At 38.1% G+C, this 18482-nt stretch overlaps 3 protein-coding genes across 3 annotated transcripts; 2 read left to right on the top strand and 1 right to left on the bottom strand.

The window, feature by feature from the left end:
- The first annotated feature begins 115 nt into the window (after positions 1-115).
- Positions 116-4200, top strand: LOC148078052 (transcription factor A, mitochondrial-like). The gene is made up of 7 exons (XM_087794617.1): positions 116-326; positions 2207-2340; positions 2411-2481; positions 2560-2709; positions 3282-3380; positions 3749-3805; positions 3885-4200. The coding sequence occupies exons 1-7, from the start codon at positions 241-243 to the stop codon at positions 4029-4031; spliced, it is 744 nt and encodes a 247-aa protein (XP_087650743.1). The 5' UTR covers positions 116-240; the 3' UTR covers positions 4032-4200.
- A 413-nt stretch (positions 4201-4613) lies between these two features.
- LOC148078051 (DNA-directed RNA polymerase III subunit RPC4-like) lies at positions 4614-7003 on the bottom strand. The gene is made up of 6 exons (XM_087793980.1): positions 6896-7003; positions 6104-6286; positions 5772-5871; positions 5453-5679; positions 5158-5310; positions 4614-5088 (listed from the first exon to the last, which is right to left on the bottom strand). Exons 1-6 carry the CDS (start codon positions 7001-7003, stop codon positions 4951-4953), a joined length of 909 nt encoding a protein of 302 aa, XP_087650106.1. The 3' UTR covers positions 4614-4950.
- Positions 7004-9509: 2506 nt separating this feature from the next.
- LOC148078050 (transcription factor A, mitochondrial-like) lies at positions 9510-18216 on the top strand. The gene is made up of 7 exons (XM_087794619.1): positions 9510-9718; positions 15665-15798; positions 15869-15939; positions 16016-16138; positions 16992-17087; positions 17477-17533; positions 17614-18216. The coding sequence occupies exons 1-7, from the start codon at positions 9645-9647 to the stop codon at positions 17758-17760; spliced, it is 702 nt and encodes a 233-aa protein (XP_087650745.1). The 5' UTR covers positions 9510-9644; the 3' UTR covers positions 17761-18216.
- The last annotated feature ends 266 nt before the right edge of the window (positions 18217-18482 follow it).

Here is an 18482-nt window from a genome sequence, read left to right as displayed (position 1 = left end):
AACTATTCACAACAAAACAGCAGTACCAACTGAGACCTGCAGGGAGCACTAGAATATGGAGTCTATTTTACATCGTACGCCGTGAAGAAGAAACTCCCACAATCCACCGGTGCAGGCTAAGGCGCCTTATGTTGCTGCATGTCAATAAGAAAACGCTACTGTATGCTTTTCTAAAGCAAAACATCCTTCTTAAGTACACGTTTATCCTGATAAAAAGATAAGACACGTGTAAACGCCGGCATGGCTCCTTTAGGCTTCATAACAGCCAGTGTGGGTCTGTTGACGAAGACCTTCAGCGTCTTTTCTTGTACGAGACCCCTGACGAGGTGAGTGTCCTGAACCGGAAAACTCTGTGGACAATAGTGAACATATCTTTGTCATGCTATGTTAAAATTAAATAAAATGCTATTAAGTTGACTATAGAATAAAGGGGCGACACATTTTGGCCTTGACTTCTTAACATGTAAACTGTCATGTGATCCAGTCTATACAGTTGCAGTCTTATGTTTATTCCAAGTACTCGCATAGATTCACACTTATGTATCTAAAGACCCGGTTCTCATTCTGTGATCGTAATAACACGCACTCATTACATCTCCCTTCTTTGAGTTATTATGGATATATAACATATTTTTATAATGCCTTTTTTAATATAAACTATAACTTGTGATAACAAGAACATCTCTAGGACTTTGGGGTAGACTGCCCTCAATCCACGGTGATGTAGGGATTATTCTGCCCTCGGTAATCACTGGTCCTAAACAAACATTCAACTGTTGATCTTTCAACAGTTTCTGGACCTGATAAAAAATGTTAACACATTTAACAAACATTTTAGGTCTCTCTGAACCTCCGGGGATGTCTAGCTTCACGGCCTCTAGAGGCCAGTCTGGCCCTGATGGTGGTCTGTCCTGCAGTGATCTTGCTTCTCTGCGACCCGGCGTAGCACAGGAACTAGATGTTTTGATCGAGACGTCCTCACACTGCTGTTCTTCACCAGTAGCGTCATTGATGTCTGGATTCAACTGCATAGTTTATGAGCCCCAACATTTGTCTCAGCTCTCCAACATTTGTCGGACTTGGCATCTCCATAATAGCTTTCACCTTGCTTGTGTCTGGTTTTATTCCCTTTTTCGCTTATTATGTGACCAAAGTAGTTGATTTCTGACAGTCTAAGGTTAAACTTAGACTCATTAAGCTTCAACCCAGAATGTTTGATGGTCCTCAACACCTTTTTCAAGCGCTGATTATCCTCCTCCTCATTCGCACCGTACACAGGAATATCATCCATTACTGTGACAAATCCATCATGATCTTTCAGTAGGTCTGTCATTAGTCTTTGGAATATCTCTGGGGCAGAGGATATTCCGAATGGCAAGTGTCTGAAGCAAAACCTCCCCATTGGCGTTATGAAGGTTGTTCACTTCTGGCTATCGGAGTCGAGAGGAATTTGCCGAAACCCACTAAATGCATCTAATGTGGAGAACACTTTAGCCTTTGCTTTTCAGATCGACACACAGGTCACACTTTGTCAGCTTCTCTTCTTTCTCTGTCGAGCTTCGACCCCACTCGAATTCGGACAAAACGTCATCTCCACACCGACAATTCCACTGGCTGTGAAAAATCAAATTGTTCCGCTGGTCCAAACTTTGCCTTAACTCCTTGTCTTGTGATCCAGTAATCCAGTCGATATAATTGCAGTCTTATGTTTATTCCAAGTACTCACATAGATTCACACATGCATCTAACAAACCGGTTCTCATTCTGTGTGACCTCTCACGTTAAAGGAAACTATAGTGTGATCTAGATACGACCATGGTTATGTTGTACCTACAAATTAGCAATGGATCATTTTAATGCATGTCCCACTAAGGTTAGGTAAGGTAAAACTTTATTGAACTACATCAGATTTTAAACCTTTTTTTTGTTTGTAACTCATCTTATTGACCCTTTTTACTCAGTTGAACACATGACGTGATACTTAGTTGAATGCCATTAAGAGAAATAGAAAGAAACGATATGAGACAGAAATGAAAGAAGTAGCCACCATTAAATGTCTTGGTTATTGCTTATTTTGTTTGTTATTTTTATAGTCTGTATCATCGCCTCAAGTTTGACTTTCCTTTTTGTTTATTATGCTTCAGGTATTGACGGAAATCACAGTCAAATGTTACATTTTATTATCGTTCTACATTTGTGTATTCAGAGTTCTCTCTGCAACATACAAGGCCCCTGTCAGATGTCTGACGACACCCAGCGAAGGACCTCCGAAGAGACCGATGAACAGTTACTTGAGATATTGTTTGCAGCAGCAGCCGATCCTGAGCAAACAGAACCCAAGTAATTACATTCAGCCAATCAGCATCTTGAGGGAGTTTTGTCTCATTAAAATGATCACATCATCCGACAGGTTGTACAGTATTTGAAATCACACAGAAGATTGCTCTTCAGTGGAAGACACTGAGTCCGGAACAAAAGAGGGTATTTGGTCTTAAGCGTATTAAACAACTTTGGGATTTTACCAAAAACTGACCTGTCATTTTTGTCCCTCCCTGGCAGCCTCACGTGGAAGCATATGAACGAGACAAGGAGAAGTTTAAACAGGACATTCAGAGATATAATGACCAACTGACTCCTGCTCAGATCGAACTAAAAGCCAAGGAGAGGAAGTACAGGAGGGATAAAAGATTGGCCACTTTCAAGGAAATGGTAAGAATTCTGAAAAATGTTGACAGATGACAAAGTAATGTTTACCACCTTTAAAATTTGATTCAAAGAATATCTATTCTTGCATTGAGAGAATATTTTGGTGTAACAAAGTTTTAATGATGTGCATTCAAAGTAGTAAAAAAAATTGTCTGGGATGCTTGACCCGCTTCCGTTTGGAATTAGAAATCGGGTAATGAAGGCATCATGTGGTGCACGCTGGACGAGGCCTCTTCTGATTGGATGACCCCTGGATGACCCTTCCATACCTCGTTCCAATCAGATCACCTTATTATTCACGTCACCGTGTTGTTGTGTTGGGCTTAAAAATCTCCAGTGTTGCTTACGTTTCAGCTCTGAAATTCTGTCTAAATCAGCAAGAACAGACGAAATCGCCTGTTTGATCAAGCTACTAGTATCAATAGCGTCGGCCATGTTGATGATGATGTGAAGCCCTGACGATGGGGCGGAAATATCAGGGACCAATCAGCGCCCTTGTCCACAGTTGGGAAGAATTTTCTAATTCCAAACGGAAGCAGGTGAAGCGGCTCCAAAGTTGCTTCATTTCGTCCTAGGAGCAACAAACCCACATCTGCAAACCCAAACGGAGTCGCACTGCTTTCAACTTCTTCTGGTCGGAGCACTTTGCTGAAGCTGAAGGAGACGACGGAATGGTTAGTTATCTGTGACACCTTTACATCTTTGTTGTTGACATTCCACTCCTAAAACATTATTTTTATAGGTTTATATTTGAATAACTTAAACATATTTCCCTCTTTATTACTGATGTTTCCACAAAATGACTTCAGTTCACGGGAAGTAAAAGCAAATATCAAAGCATTAGAGCCTCTTTACACTTAGTGAAGGGCTTAATGATTCATGGATGGATGGATGGATACACTTTATTGATCCCTCTGGAGGTCTCCTTTGGGAAATTGTTTATTTGAACCAATTATCACAGCAAATATCAAATGATGCTTGTGAAAAGGTACAGTTCTGTTGATAAATCTGGTGTTGAGCTCTCATTATTTTTTTAATGAAGGTCAAGTTGAAGTCTCTGGTCGATGACTGGGGAAATCTTCTCAGCAACCAAAAGCAGGTGAGTTGCTGGTTTGTTAGCTTCTATCTTGAGCGACTAAAACTGTGACGCTGAATCTTTTTTTTAAACCAAACATCAGGTCTACAGAGATCTGGCCGATAAGGATAAAATCCGGTACGAGAACGAGATGAAGTTGTGGGAGGACAGAATGTTCGACACTGGACGGCCAGACCTGGTCAGACGCGGAACTATGGCCACCTACAATAAAATGTCAAAAAAAGAATGAAGTAGAAGGTTGCTGTTGTTGCAAAGAAGAAAACTACCTGAAGGAGACAAAGACTCCAACAAACACTGTACTTAGTTTGGAAATAACTTGTCATGAAGGTAAAACGCATTCAGTGCTGTGTATCAATAAACAACATAAGAGTAATAAAGCCATTTCCTGTTAAAACCCACTTTGGTGCCGTTGAAATTGACATGTTTTTTAACGTTCAACTGAGTAAAACCACATGATTGAAGCTTTAAACGGAAAGAACCCCTTGTACATTGTTCCCTTACTTAATCAAATATAGCCAGAGCAGCAGATATTGTACAGATTTTCAGAACGTTAAAATCATGTCTGACTCGAAAACTTTATTATGAAACGTTGTTGTTCTGCTGTTGACGGCCAGTTTTTTTGTGTCATGTATCTACTGATTAAACATTTGCATTTCAATCAAGAGAAAAATCCTCATTACCTTTTAAATCCCTGTAGCTTTGGTCATCTCTAAGAAAAGGTTCTATAAAAGAATAACAAGAATGAGTAATAATGCAATCATTCATTATGTTGGTTGTTGCAAATATCACACGAAACATCACAGTTTGTATAGAAAACACTGTAAAACTATCCATGAGTGATGACCTTAAACAGAAATAACGATCGAAATGTTGCAACAGGAACCAAAAAGGTGCAGAAAGCAACTCTACAAGTGAATACTGTTGAACTGTGCATCATGAAGCAAAACAATTATGGCCTTTGACTTTTAAAATGTAGGTATATTGATGTTAGAACACAGATTTACTTTGACTGTTTAAAGATAAAAAATGTTAAAATGATTTAACATTTTAACATTTTTGACCTTTACAAAAATAGCTCTTACAGAAGAAATGGTGAAAAGTAGCTGCCAAGTAAGAAATTCTCCAGAGCTGAACCCCTGCTGTGTTGATCAGGACATTTGCTGCTGAGCCACAGTCTGAGGCAGCAAAGCTTGAAAGTTTGGAGACAACACCAGTTTGTGCTCCACGTTTCCCAGAACCATCATGTCACCAGTCTTGCCTTCAGAGAGTTGGACAGACACCAGTTGCTATGGTGACAGAAGCACAGAGTTAATGACACCAGGAACATAATGCCGACATCACATTAGACCAAGTACCTGCAGGAAGGAGAAGGCAGCTCCTTCTGTGACATCGAGGACAACGTCACACAGTTTCAGCTCAACCTTCCCGGATTTCCTGATCTCGAGTTTTCCCAGGAGCCCCTCTGAGAACTCGGACATTGCCAGACTCCTCTCCTTCACACTGGCCAGCTAGACACAATAAGATGCAGTTAAATAAGACTGTGGCACAGAATAGTCCAGTCCAGTTGAATGTGTGACCACACAACAGTAATGGAAACATAACAAAAACAACATGTACAGATGTGTGGCCTGTTGGGTCAGCAGAACTCACTTGTGTTTGTGTCTGCTCAGGCCTCTTATGTGTTGATTTGACGTCCTTTTTGACATGCTTTTCCTCTGGTGCCTGAGAAGCAGGCCTTCGGTCTACAGGCAAACAGTCCGGTAGCTGCATGAAGAAGAGCTCCTCCCTGCCAGATACCTTTAGGTCCTGAAGCAGGTGGACTAAGGAATCTGTCCTTCCAGGACCCTCACAAGAAAGAGACCTCAGGCTCTCCGGACCTGCAGTCATCAAAAGTCAAACGTCTTTTCAAATGTGTAATAAAAACATAAAAGCTTGTTTAAGTCAGAGGACAATAGAGGCTTTCACTTACTTAAAGTGCATGTGGGTGCTTCAATGCTTGTGGACTTGCTCAATGGAAGCAGAATGGGCTTGAGTTCGGCATCATTTCTTAGGCCAGGGTCGTCTATGAACTGACAAAAGAACAACATTAATTTCAATCTGGATGATTATGATGTTAGATTGACTGTAGGAGTGTAAGACTTTAAGATTGACTGTTAGCTTGAGCTCCAACAATTATATTAAATATATAAAAACAAAACCACTTCTGAGACAGGATGATATTGATGTGACTTTTATCTTAAAATAACTTTTAAAAGTGCGTAGTAATTTGTGGACCACAGATCAATTTCCAGTCTTACTTACGTCGTCTTTCTGCAGTTTACTCAGTATGTCGTCCTCCCTCTCCTCCGACTCCTCTCTTTCTTTGTTTACAGCTTTACTGAGAGCAGACTTGGAGGAATATCTCTTGTCGGCGTCCACACTCCACCCTGCAGACATCCTCAGGTGAGTCAACGGCCGCACAAGATCATTTGGCTCGATGGTTTTCTTCAGGGGGCACCAGAAGAAAATATCAGTCTGTTATTGATTCATTGGTTGCCAAAACTGTTATATCTGCATAACAATACTGTTGTAGAGTTTTTTAATCTTAGTGAACAGTAAGTACTTTTATTTTTTTATTTTATTAAAATAAAAGATAATCTGCTGTATATGATAAATTTAGTAAAAAGGTTTTGGACCCAGATATTATCTAGTCTCTCTGCTGTCTGATCTATTTAGAGCAGAGATGGGCAATTGGATTTCTTTGAGCTGCCACATTATTGACAGTTATAAGAGGCAGAAAAGTGAAAAGAAAGAAGGGAGGAAAACATTATAAAACGAATAAATGAAACAACATTGTTAAATACTCTATAGCCTTAATCTGATTGTATTTCATTATTGTGATCATTTGATTATTTTAAAATTTAATCTATAAAATAGAGAAAAGAAAACACCATGTTTAATATATTTTAAAATGTCATATTAAATTGCCATTAAAAGTTTTTTAGACTGTATTTTAAAAAGCAGATATTAAAACACATATGACATAAGCTCATTTTATGTTGAAATTGTGTAAATGTGCATCTATAATTATCACAACGTTTTAACAATTCTTACCTTCGTTTTTTTAAAAGCACCGCATAACGGCAGGTCCCGGGTCCGTAGTGACGACAGTCTACCAAGAGGGGGCGTGCTTGGCGTTATTCCTGCCCGGTTTGATAGCATTCTGCTGAGAGGAAAGCTCGCGCTTGGTCCACTCGTAAGTCCGGAAGATATATTATTATAGATATATTTTATATAAGTATATATTTTAACTGTGTATTGTTTTGATTGTTAAAGCGCTTTGTGACCCTGGTCTAGAAAGACGCTTTACAAATAACCTTTACTTACTTACTTACTTTTACATATCAATCTGATAAATGATTGTCATGGTAGTACATGGAAGTACCTGGAATAAGATCCACCCTGCTGCAACTCCATTAGGAATTAGAAAATTAAAATTATGTATATTCTGTACTGCCACTACAAGAAAATCCTATGCTTTGTTTTCAACACTGTCAATAAACATTTCTGATTCTGATGCTAATTCTGAATAAATGCTAAAAACAGATTGATAGTTTTACATGTGTAACCGGATGGTTATTTTTAGTTTGTTATTGAGATGATTGTTTACAATCTCTTGGTTAAAGCACGCCCTCTCATTAACTAATTGGCCTCACTTGCTTATGGAGTGGAGACTATAAAGGGATGCGTCACTCAGTCTTCTGGGGCGTGGGCGGTCCTGTTCCCTGCTATTTGGTATGTAATTCCATGGACTCATAAAGTCAGGCACAACGAACTAAATTAGTTATTGTTTTCTCTTTTCTTCACAATTTGGTTCTTTCTTTTGTTTTAGGGATGTGCAGAAACTATGCCCTGCCTTGCCTCTTTGTGTTTGGTTTGGTTTAGTGATTCTGTTCGCCATAAAGTTATTTAGGTTGTTTTGGTTTGGTTCAACTTTGGTGAGACTTGTAAATTGTGTTAATATTGTATTTATTTCCTGTGGTTCTTTTGTTTAGGTTTAGCACTTTGTTTTAGTTTTTCACAGCAGCGATTTGGTTTTCAACTGAAGTAGTGTTTATAATTGTCATTTCTGTCAAGTCAATTTGTGGTTTTGTTTCCCCTTTATTTCTGTTATAATTACTAACTGTGTTTTGTCGATTTTCAATTATGATTATTTAAAGACTACGTCATTTGTAAGTGATTCGCTGCATTGTCTGGCTAATCAATAAATTATATTTTCTGGTACTTGTGTTTGTGCCTGTATTCATTTGCTGGAGGTTTCTACGCGCAGGGTCGTGGGTTTACATCTTTGGGTGCAAGGCCTAAAGTGGCGTTGTTGGGTACCGATTAACACCAGTCCACCGTTACTCCCTGGGCCAGTGTTTAGGATCGGTCACACATGGAAAGACAGAAAGTTACTCATTTCTCTAATTGGCTTATATAAGTTCAATTATTTTTCAGCCTTTCATCACAAATAACATGTATAAGCACAAAAGTACCATATCTTTATCGCAATATTAGAAATAAACTTGAAAAGGTCAAAATTGACTAAAATGTGTGAAGGAGTACATGCGTACTATTTAGGTTTTTGTTCATTTCAACAACAACAAAAAACGCATTCAAGCAGCTGAAACACAGAATTCTGGGCTATTTTTCCAATTACAATAGGGTCAATTCAAAATGTTATTCACATGTATTTTTCTAAATTACATGGTGATATAGTTTGCACAATGTTAAAAATTAACTATAGAAGATACTGTAAAACATTTAAAGCTGAATAATCTGTGTTTATCTACTTTCCTCATGATTTCTCTTATGGCAATTCTATATAGGACAAACACAACTAGGTCATTGGACCTAAAATCTCCTTTTTGTAACTTAATCCAAAGCATATTCAGGAATTATTTAATCATTTTATTAATACATGTTTCTTAATGGTACAGGGTATAATGCAAATATATAATTATCGTTATAAAAAATGATGTCTCCTACTGTATGTTGATTTTAAAATGACAATGATAGATATGGTGTCAAACTTTGTAACAAACTGTCAATCCACTTTGAAGATATTATATTTCCTCCAGCAGCATATATTCATTAACAAAACAACCCAAGTGATAACGTCAGCAAATCACCACAATGTGTTGCCCCAGCTCTGTTGTAGTCCCTAAAACCAGTAGAACACAAACACTATATAAGTAAAAGTAACACCCCATGATAGAAATAAATCAAAATCATAATTACAAAAAATGGGAATAAAAAATGAAACGATGCATTTTTAAAATAAAATATAAGAGGCATACAATTAAAGCGAGCATAAACAATGAAACAATAATCAATTAAATTAAAAACAAATATATACAATGAGATGAATAAAATAAAAGAGACCAGACATTAAAGTGGGCATATGAAATGAAACAATTCATAAAATAAACTCAATTAAGATGCATAACATTAGAGTGGGCATAAATTATGAATTAATGCAAATATAGAATAATATGCTTTCATTAAGCAAGCGCGGGTTTTGTAAATAAAGACATTCACGTTTTTTTGTGCGTAGAAACAATGAACTCTCAAACTCAAACTATTCACAACAAAACAGCAGTACCAACTGAGCCCTGCAGGGAGCACTAGAATATGGAGTATATCTTGCATCGTACGCCGTGAAGAAGAAACTCCCACAATCCACCGGTGCAGGTTAAGGCGACTTGTGTTGCTGCATGTCAATAAGAAAACGCTACTGTATGCTTTTCTAAAGCAAAACATCCTTCTTAAGTACACGTTTATCCTGATAAAAAGATAAAAGACACGTGTAAACGCCGGCATGGCTCCTTTAGGCTTCATAACAGCCAGTGTGGGTCTGTTGACGAAGACCTTCAGCGTCTTTTCTTGTACGAGGTGAGTGTCCTGAACCGGAAAACTTTGTGAACAAACATATGTAAACATATCTTTGTCATGCTATGTTAATATTTAATAAAATGCTATTAAGTTGACCTTAGTATAAAGGGGCGACACATTTTGGCCTTGACTTCTTAACATGTTAACTGTCATGTCAGTCGATACAGTTGCAGTCTCATGTTTATTCCAAGTACTCGCATAGATTCACACTTATGTATCTAAAGACCCGGTTCTCATTCTGTGATCGTAGTAACACGCACTCATTACATCTCCCTTCTTTGAGTTATTATGGAGATATAACATATTTTAATAATGCCGTTTTTAACATAAACTATAACTTGTGATTACAAGAACATCTGTTGGACTTTGGGGTAGACTGCCCTCAATCCACGGTGATGTAGGGATTATTACTTAAGTAAAGTTGGCTCAATATTGACAGATTCGATCTTTGCGCTCCAATACCTATTAATACGAGTTATTAAAAAATAACAAAGCACGATGTATTTTCATCACTGTTACACTAGCTATGTACTACACCCTCATTTTTTAAGAAAACATGTGTTGATCGCACGTAAACAGCAATAATAGCGTGAACGAGCCTCCGCAGACTTACTTAGACTGACAAAAATGTAGTGTTGAAAAATATTGTAAGTAAGTAAGTAAGTAAGTAAAATTTATTTATATATCGCTTTTACCAGCAGACTTTCTTTCAAACGTATTTTTTCCACAAATAACTAACCTTCATTTTTTACATTTTAGTGTATTGTTTTAGTTATTAGTTATTTAGTTATTAAATGCACTATTTATTACCCATTTTTTAATTACAACTGTTATGGGCAGCACATTTTGTCACAATCATCTATATCATGTTACTTTACTATTTAGTTATTTTTAATTTCTTCTAAATTCTTTCATATCTATATTTACATGGAATCTTTCATGAAAACGTTGTAATATAAACGTATTGAAAGTGCTGATGGTCACCAAATTCATGTCACTTATGCAGTACTTCCATATCAAGTTACTACACCCATTATTTTTTTTAATTTCTTCTTGAAATTTTCAAAATCACCTTTTGTGCAATATTTCACACATTTTTTTTATAGCTTTGTAATTACAACTCTGATGGTCACCAAATTCATGTCACTTATGAAGTACCTTCATATCAAGTTACTACACTCATTCGTTTTTCAAATTTTCCTCTAAATTCTTTTAAATCACTATTTTCATGCAATATTTCACATACTTTTTGTAATAGCTTTGTAATTACAACTCTGATGGTCACCAAATTGATGTCACTATTGGAGTACCTTCATATCAAGTTACTAGACTCATTAGTTTTTATAATTTGTTCTTGGAATTTTCAAAATCACCAGTTTTGTGCAATATTTCACATACATTTTATAATAGCTTTGTAATTGCAATTGTGATGTCACCAAATTCATGTCACTTATGGAGTACCTTCATATCAAGTTACTACACTCATTAGTTTTCTTAATTTATTCTTGAAATTTTCAAAATCACCATTTCTGTGCAATATTTCACATACATTTTTTAATAGCTTTGTAATTACAATTGTGATGGTCACTAAATTCGTGTCACTTATGAAGTACCTTCATATCAAGTTACTACACTCATTAGTTTTTCAAATGTATTCTTGAAATTTTCAAAATAACTATTTTTGTGCAATATTTCACATACATTTTGTATGATAAAAAAAAATGTTAACACATTTAACAAACATTTTAGGTCTCTCTGAACCTCCGGGGATGTCTAGCTTCAAGGCCTCTAGAGGCCAGTCTGGTTACAGTTTCTGGAACAGGCCCTGATTGTGGTTTGTCCTGCAGTGACCTTGCTTCTCTGCGTAGCACAGGAACTAGATTATTTGATCGAGACGTCTTCACACTGCTGTTCTTCACCAGTAGCGTCATTGATGTCTGGATTCAACTGCAGGTGCCTCCTGTTCTGACGCATCACTGCACGGTTCCCCGTTTCAACAAGATAGGAACGTGGTTTAGCTAATTCTTCAGTCACAGTTGCTGGAGTCTTCCAATCCTTCTCCCTGTCCAACCTAACTTTGACTTTTTGTCCTGGTTGTAGTGGCACCAGCGGTAGTGCAGAGTTCCTGCGATTGTAAAAGAACTCGTATGCTCGCTTAGCTTGAGAATCTCCTATCCTAACATCAGCTGGGCTGGACTGGCACCTGTAGCTGACACAGGAGAAGCTCTGTAACACATCAGAGCCATGCATGGGTCAGGCTGCTTCAGAATCCGCTTGGCTGTTTGAACAGCTCTTTCTGCTGCTCCGTTTGCCTGGGGGTAATGTGGGCCGGCAGTTTTGTGATCAAACCCATAGTCTCTGCAGAATTCTCTTAAGTCTGATGATGAAAACTGTGTACCATTGTCACTCACTAACACTTGTGGTATTCCCCACCTGGTAAAGATACTTTTCAGTCTATTGGTGACTTGAAGGCTTGATATGGAAGGTAAGTGCAATCTCAATGTGTCTTGTTTAGTAGTCAACTACTACGAGATAAATCTTCCCTTCTAACTCACACAAGTCGACCGCAATCCTTTGCCACGGTCCCTCAGGACGTGGAGTGGTGATCAGAGGTTCACTTCTTTGCTTGGGTTTTTGCTCAATACAGAATTTACACCTCATCACTGTCTCTTTTATTTCTGTGCTGATGCCAGGCCACCAAACACTCGTCTTGCTCTCTCTCTGCACTTGTTTGACCCCAGGTGTTCCTCGTGTATCTGTTTTATCACATTGGCTTGCATTTGCATCTGGATTTCTATCCGGTCTTGGTACAGAACAAGTCCCTCCTCTGACTCTGTGAAATGGTCTCTAGCTTTGAAGTACGCCTGATGGAATAAGTAAGCACTCATCTTACGTGACCAACCCTTCCGAATGTAGATGATGACTGTTTGCAGATCTGAGTCTACCTTGGTTGCCTTTCTGCTCTCACGGAGTTTATCAGATGAAATAGGTTTGTTTATCACAACAGTTTGGACGTATTCCTTCACGTCTCTCACTGTTTCTGGTTCCGAGTCGTTGCTCAGCGGGCTCCTCGATTGTGAATCAGCTACGATTAGCTGTTTTCCTGGAATGTGGACAGCTGTAGCATTGAATCTCACGAGTTGCATCCAGAATCTTTGGCATCGCATCGGTGTTCTGTCCAGATCATATGAAAAACCAAATCTGGTTTTATTCCCTTTTCGCTTATTATGTGACCGAAGTAGTTGATTTCTGATTGTCCTCAACACCTTGTTCAAACGCTGATTATGCTCCTCCTCATTCGCACCGTACACGGGAATATCATCCATTACTGTGACACTTCTGTTTTGACAGCATTAATCCTCATCAACATGCCCATCCTTTTGGCAGCCCCTCAACCTAACAGGTTCTGTGAGAAGGATCCCTTAATTACCGTCACCCAAAATGCATACTTTTGCCACTTATACAGGCTGTTCGCTAGGAACTTTCCTATACAGGTCAACTCCCCTCCTGGACTTGTAGTACTGCGTCCAGTCTTAATCAGCCGGGGTGTTATTGGCAGTTTGCTGAAGGTTTGTAGAGACTTTATAGTGATATCTGCTCCTGTGTCAATCTTGAAATCCACCAAATGGATGATGAGTGGCATGTGTGTTTACCAGTGAACAACTGAGTCATGCTGATCAATCATTGTTGTCTTCTCATGCACAGCAAGAAAAAAGTTTCTTCTTGGTCTGAACATTCCTGAGCAGTTTTCACTTCTCTCACCATCTTAGTTTGGCAAACACTCTCAAAATGTCCCATTTTGTTACATCTCCTGCATCTTTTGTTTTGCGAGCTGGAGACATTTTCTCTTTTCTGTGTGTCCTATTGCACTGTTAACACTTATTCTGGTCGTTATTTTCACATTTATTTCTCCACTGATGCTGATCAGACTCTCTTTTCCTGCTCATGTGATGTGAAGCTTTGTTTTTGACAGCATTTAATAAGCAATCAGATCGCATTTCAACACTTTGTTTTTTAATCTGCTCGCTCTGACGAGCCACTTGGATCGTTTTCTCCAGGGTTAGGTCTGCCTCAAGCTGCAGCCTCTGAGAAACATCTCGGTCTATCAGACCGTCACAATACGGTCCTGTATTTGTTCGTCTTCTGTTGCGCCAAATTCACAATGTCGAGCTTCGACGCCACTCGAAATCGGACAAAACGTCATCTCCACACCGACCATACCACTGGCTGTGAAAAATCAAATTGTTCTGCTGGTCCAAACTTTGCCATAACTCCTTGTCATGTGATCCAGTAATCCAGTCGATATAATTGCAGTCTTATGTTTATTCCAAGTACTCGCATAGATTCACACATGCATCTAACGAACCGGTTCTCATTCTGTGTGACCTCTCGCGTCACCTCCATTACCGTAGTAACACATAAACACGCACTCATTACATAAACAAATAGAATTTTCTGAAGGGAAATACAGGTTAAAGGAAACCATTCTGTTAACTAGAAAACAGTGCATTTCCGGAACGAAAATGCAGTGTGAATGCTGAGCAGCATTCGCACAATTGGTAGTACCGGAAGTTGTAATAGTGGAAGGAACTAGTAGAAGTGGAACTGGTAGTGGAAGAAGTAGTTGGATTAGTAGTAGTGGAATTAGTAGTGGAACTAGTAGTAGTAGTAGTGGAAGTAGTATTTGAAGTAGTAGTAGTGGAAGTAGTAGTAGTGGAAGTAGTAGTGGAATTAGTAGTAGAAGTAGCAGGTTACAGTGGAAGGAGTCGAAAGTTGAGTTGAAGAGTTTCCCCATTGAAATGAATGGGGAAGAAAAAGTGGAATAAAAGAAAGAGGGGAAGAGATGAACGAGTGGTAGAACATTGCCTGAATGACTGGAACGAGCTGCATTGATAAAAGTTTGAACGGTTCAAATCGGATGAAATTTGTGGAAGTAGAAGCGGTACAAAGTTTAGGTCAGAAGACGGAAGAGGAAAAAGAAAAAGAAAAAGATTAAAGAGAAACAGGAACTCAATTGTGTTCACACAATAATGTGATCTAGATACGACCATTAACTTACTATGGTTATGTTCTACCTACAAATTAACATTTGATCATTTTAATGCATGTCCAACTACATCGGATTTTAAACCTTTTTTTTGTTTGTAACTTATCTTATTGACCCTTTTTACTCTGTTGAACACATGACGTGATACTTATTTGAATGCCATTAAGAGAAATGGAAAGAAACGATATGAGACAGTAATGAAAGAAGTAGCCACCATTAAATTGCTGTCTTGGTGCTTGGTTCTATTTTTCTAGTGCTCATTGTGTGAGTTATTTTAATTCATTCTTTTATTCTGTACTTCCACCATAAAAATGCTGTGTTTACAAAACTGGCAATATAGGTTCCTGATTCTTGAATTACAATGATCACAACCATTCTAAAGTCAGTGACCGACATGACACAATATGATCAGCTTATTTCATGTGAAGTTAGTGGGCTGAACAATAACTTTGATAAAACTAAATTAATGTAAGTTGGTAAGCCTCAGGTGATACAATATATTGCGATACTGTAGAAAAACTATATTCTTGTAGTATTGTTTCAGATTTTCCAGACCACATGGAGTTTAAAACTTCTTTCATTTGATCTGAAACCAAAATTTGGTCAAAAATCAGCACTAAAATCAGCTGGTGTGGCCTGTATCCTCTTATCCTCAGTCGTCACCATGATTAGTTGTGACTATGATAAATTGTACACTACTGCTAAACCAAACTGCTCCATCTGTTAACCCTGTTTTAGGTTTGTAAACCTGTTTCATTGTTAGCTTTTTTTTTATAATCTGGATAATCACTCACTGCCTCAAGTTTGACTTTCCTTTTTGTTTATTGTGCTTCAGGAAATCACAGTAAAATGTTAAATCCTAATTTTTCTTGAATATCTTTCTACATTTGTGTATTCAGAGTTCTCTCTGCAACATACAAGGCCCCTGTCAGATGTCTGACGACACCCAGCGAAGGACCTCCGAAGAGACCGATCAACAGTTACTTGAGATATTTAATGCAGCAGCAGCCGATCCTGAGCAAACAGAACCCAAGTAATTACATTCAGCCAATCAGCATCTTGAGGGAGTTTTGTCTCATTAAAATGATCACATCATCCGACAGGTTGTAAATTATTTGAAATCACACCGAAGATTGCTCGTCAGTGGAAGACACTGAGTCCGGAACAAAAGAGGGTATTTGGTCTTAAGTATTAAACAACCTTGCGATTTAACCAAAAGCTGACCTGTCATTTTTGTCCCTCCCTGGCAGCCTCACGTGGAAGCATATGAACGAGACAAGGAGAAGTTTAAACTGGACTTTCAGAGATATAATGACCAACTGACTCCTGCTCAGATCGAACTAAAAGCCAAGGAGAGGAAGCACAGGAAGAGGGTAAGAATTCTGAAAAATGTTGACGGATGACAAATTAATGTTTACCACCTTTAAGATATGTTTTAATGAAAATCTATTCTTGCATTGAGAGAATATTCTAGTGTAACAAAGTTTCAATGATGTGCCTTTAAAGTAGTAAAAAAATTGTCTGGGATGCTTGACACGCTTCAGTTTGGAATTAGAAATCAGGTAATGAAGGCATCATGTGGTGCACGCTGGACGAGGCCTCTTCCTATTGGATGACCCCTGGATGACCCTTCCATACCGCTATCCAATCAGATCGCCTTATTAATCACGTGACCGTGTTGTTGTGTTGGGCTTAGAAATCTCCAGTGTTGCTCATGTTTTACCTCTGAAACTCCGTCTAAATCAGCAAGAACAGACGAAATCGCCTGTTCAATCAAGCTACTAGTATCGCTGGCGTCGGCTTCCGCTTCGGCCATGTTGATGATGATGTGAAGCCCTGACGATGGGGCGGAAATAGCAGGGACCAATCAGTACGCTTCGTCCACAGTTGGGAAGAATTTTCTAATTCCAAACGGAAGCGGGTCAAGTGATCCCAGAATATTTATTTAGTCTAACCCCCCTGGTAGAAATATGATGGCACCCAGGCTACATTCAAAGCAGAAAAATCACCTTTTATTTTACTTAAAAATGCTCTTAAACTCTGAACACCTCAAATATATATTTTCATAGTAATTGGTAAAATGGTTGTTGGCAAGAAGGTGAAAATGTATGTGAAATGTTCAGACAACACGTGTACTTAACAGTTGTTGGGCTTCAATAACTCTGTTTATTTCTGAAGAATAAGATGACATCAGTGACAAAGTTGCTTCATTTCGTCCTAATGCAGGAACTAACTCACTTCGACAAACCCAAACAGAGTCGCTCTGCTTTCAACTTCTTCATGTCGGAGAATATAACTGAAGCTGAAGGAGACATTGGACTGGTTAGTTATCTGTGACACCTTTGCATCTTTGTTGTTGACATTCCACTCCTAAAACATTGGCAATTATTTTTATAGGTTTATATTTTAATAACTTAAGCATAATTCCCTCTTTAATACTGATGTTTCCACAAAATTACTTCTTTTTTTTTTTGACAGTTTACAGGAAGTAAAAGCAAATATCAAAGCATTAGAGCCTCTTTACACTTAGTGAAGGGCTTAATGATTCATGGATGGATGAATGGATACACTTTATTGATCCCTGTGGAGGTCTCCTTTGAGAAATTGTTTATTTGAACCAATCATCACAGCAAATATCTAATGATGCTTGTGGAAAGGTACAGTTCTGTTGATAAATCTGGTGTTGAGCTCTCATTATTTGTTCAATGAAGGTCAAGTTAAAGTCTTTGGCCGATGACTGGGGAAATCTTCTCAGCAACCAAAAGCAGGTGAGTTGCTGGTTTGTTAGCTTCTATCTTGAGCGACTAAAACTGTGACGCTAAATGTTTTTTTTTAAACCAAACATCAGGTCTACAGAGATCTGGCCGAAGACGATAAAATCCGGTACAAGAACGAGATGAAGTTGTGGGAGGACAGAATGGTTGACATTGGACGGGCAGACCTAGTCAGACGCCGAACTATGGCCACCTACAATAAAATGTCAAAAAAAGAATGAAGAAGAAGGTTGCTGTTGTTGCGAAGAAAAAAACTACCTGAAGAAGACAAAGACTCAAAATAACAGCTCCAACAAACACTGTACTTAGTTTGGAAAAAACTTTTCATGAAGGTTAAACACGTTCAGTGCTGTGTATATAATAAACGACATAAGAGTAATAAAGCAATTTCCTGTTAAAACCCAATTTGGTGCCGTTGAAATTGACATGTTTTTAACGTTCAACTGAGTAAAACCCCATGACTGAAGCTTTAAACGGAAAGAACCCGTGTACATTGTTCCCTTACTTAATCAAATATAACCAGAGCAGCAGATATTTTAGACAGATTTTCAGAACGTTAAAATCATGTCTGACTCAAAAACTTTTTTATGAAACGTTGTTGTTCTGCTGTTGACGGCCAGTTTTTTTGTGTCATGTATCTACTGATTAAACATTTACATTTGAATCAAGAGAAAAAAGCCTCATTACTTTTTATATCCCTGTAGCTTTGGTCATCTCTAAGAAATGATTCTATAAAAGAATAACAAGAATGAGTAATAATCATTCATTATGTTGGTTGTTGCAAATATCACACAAAACATCACAGATTGTATAGAAAACACTGTAAAACTATCCATGAGTGACGACCTTAAACAGAAATAACGATCGAAATGTTGCAACAGGAACCCAAAATGTTCAGAAAACAATTCTACAACAATTCTTGACACGATTGAGCTGTTTTAAC

Source organism: Callionymus lyra, chromosome 6 (genome assembly GCF_982586985.1).
Source record: "Callionymus lyra chromosome 6, fCalLyr1.hap1.1, whole genome shotgun sequence".
In the NCBI taxonomy this organism is placed as follows: domain Eukaryota; kingdom Metazoa; phylum Chordata; class Actinopteri; order Syngnathiformes; family Callionymidae; genus Callionymus; species Callionymus lyra.
Note: the sequence above shows the minus strand (reverse complement) of the source record. Positions and strands in the feature narration are given on the sequence as shown.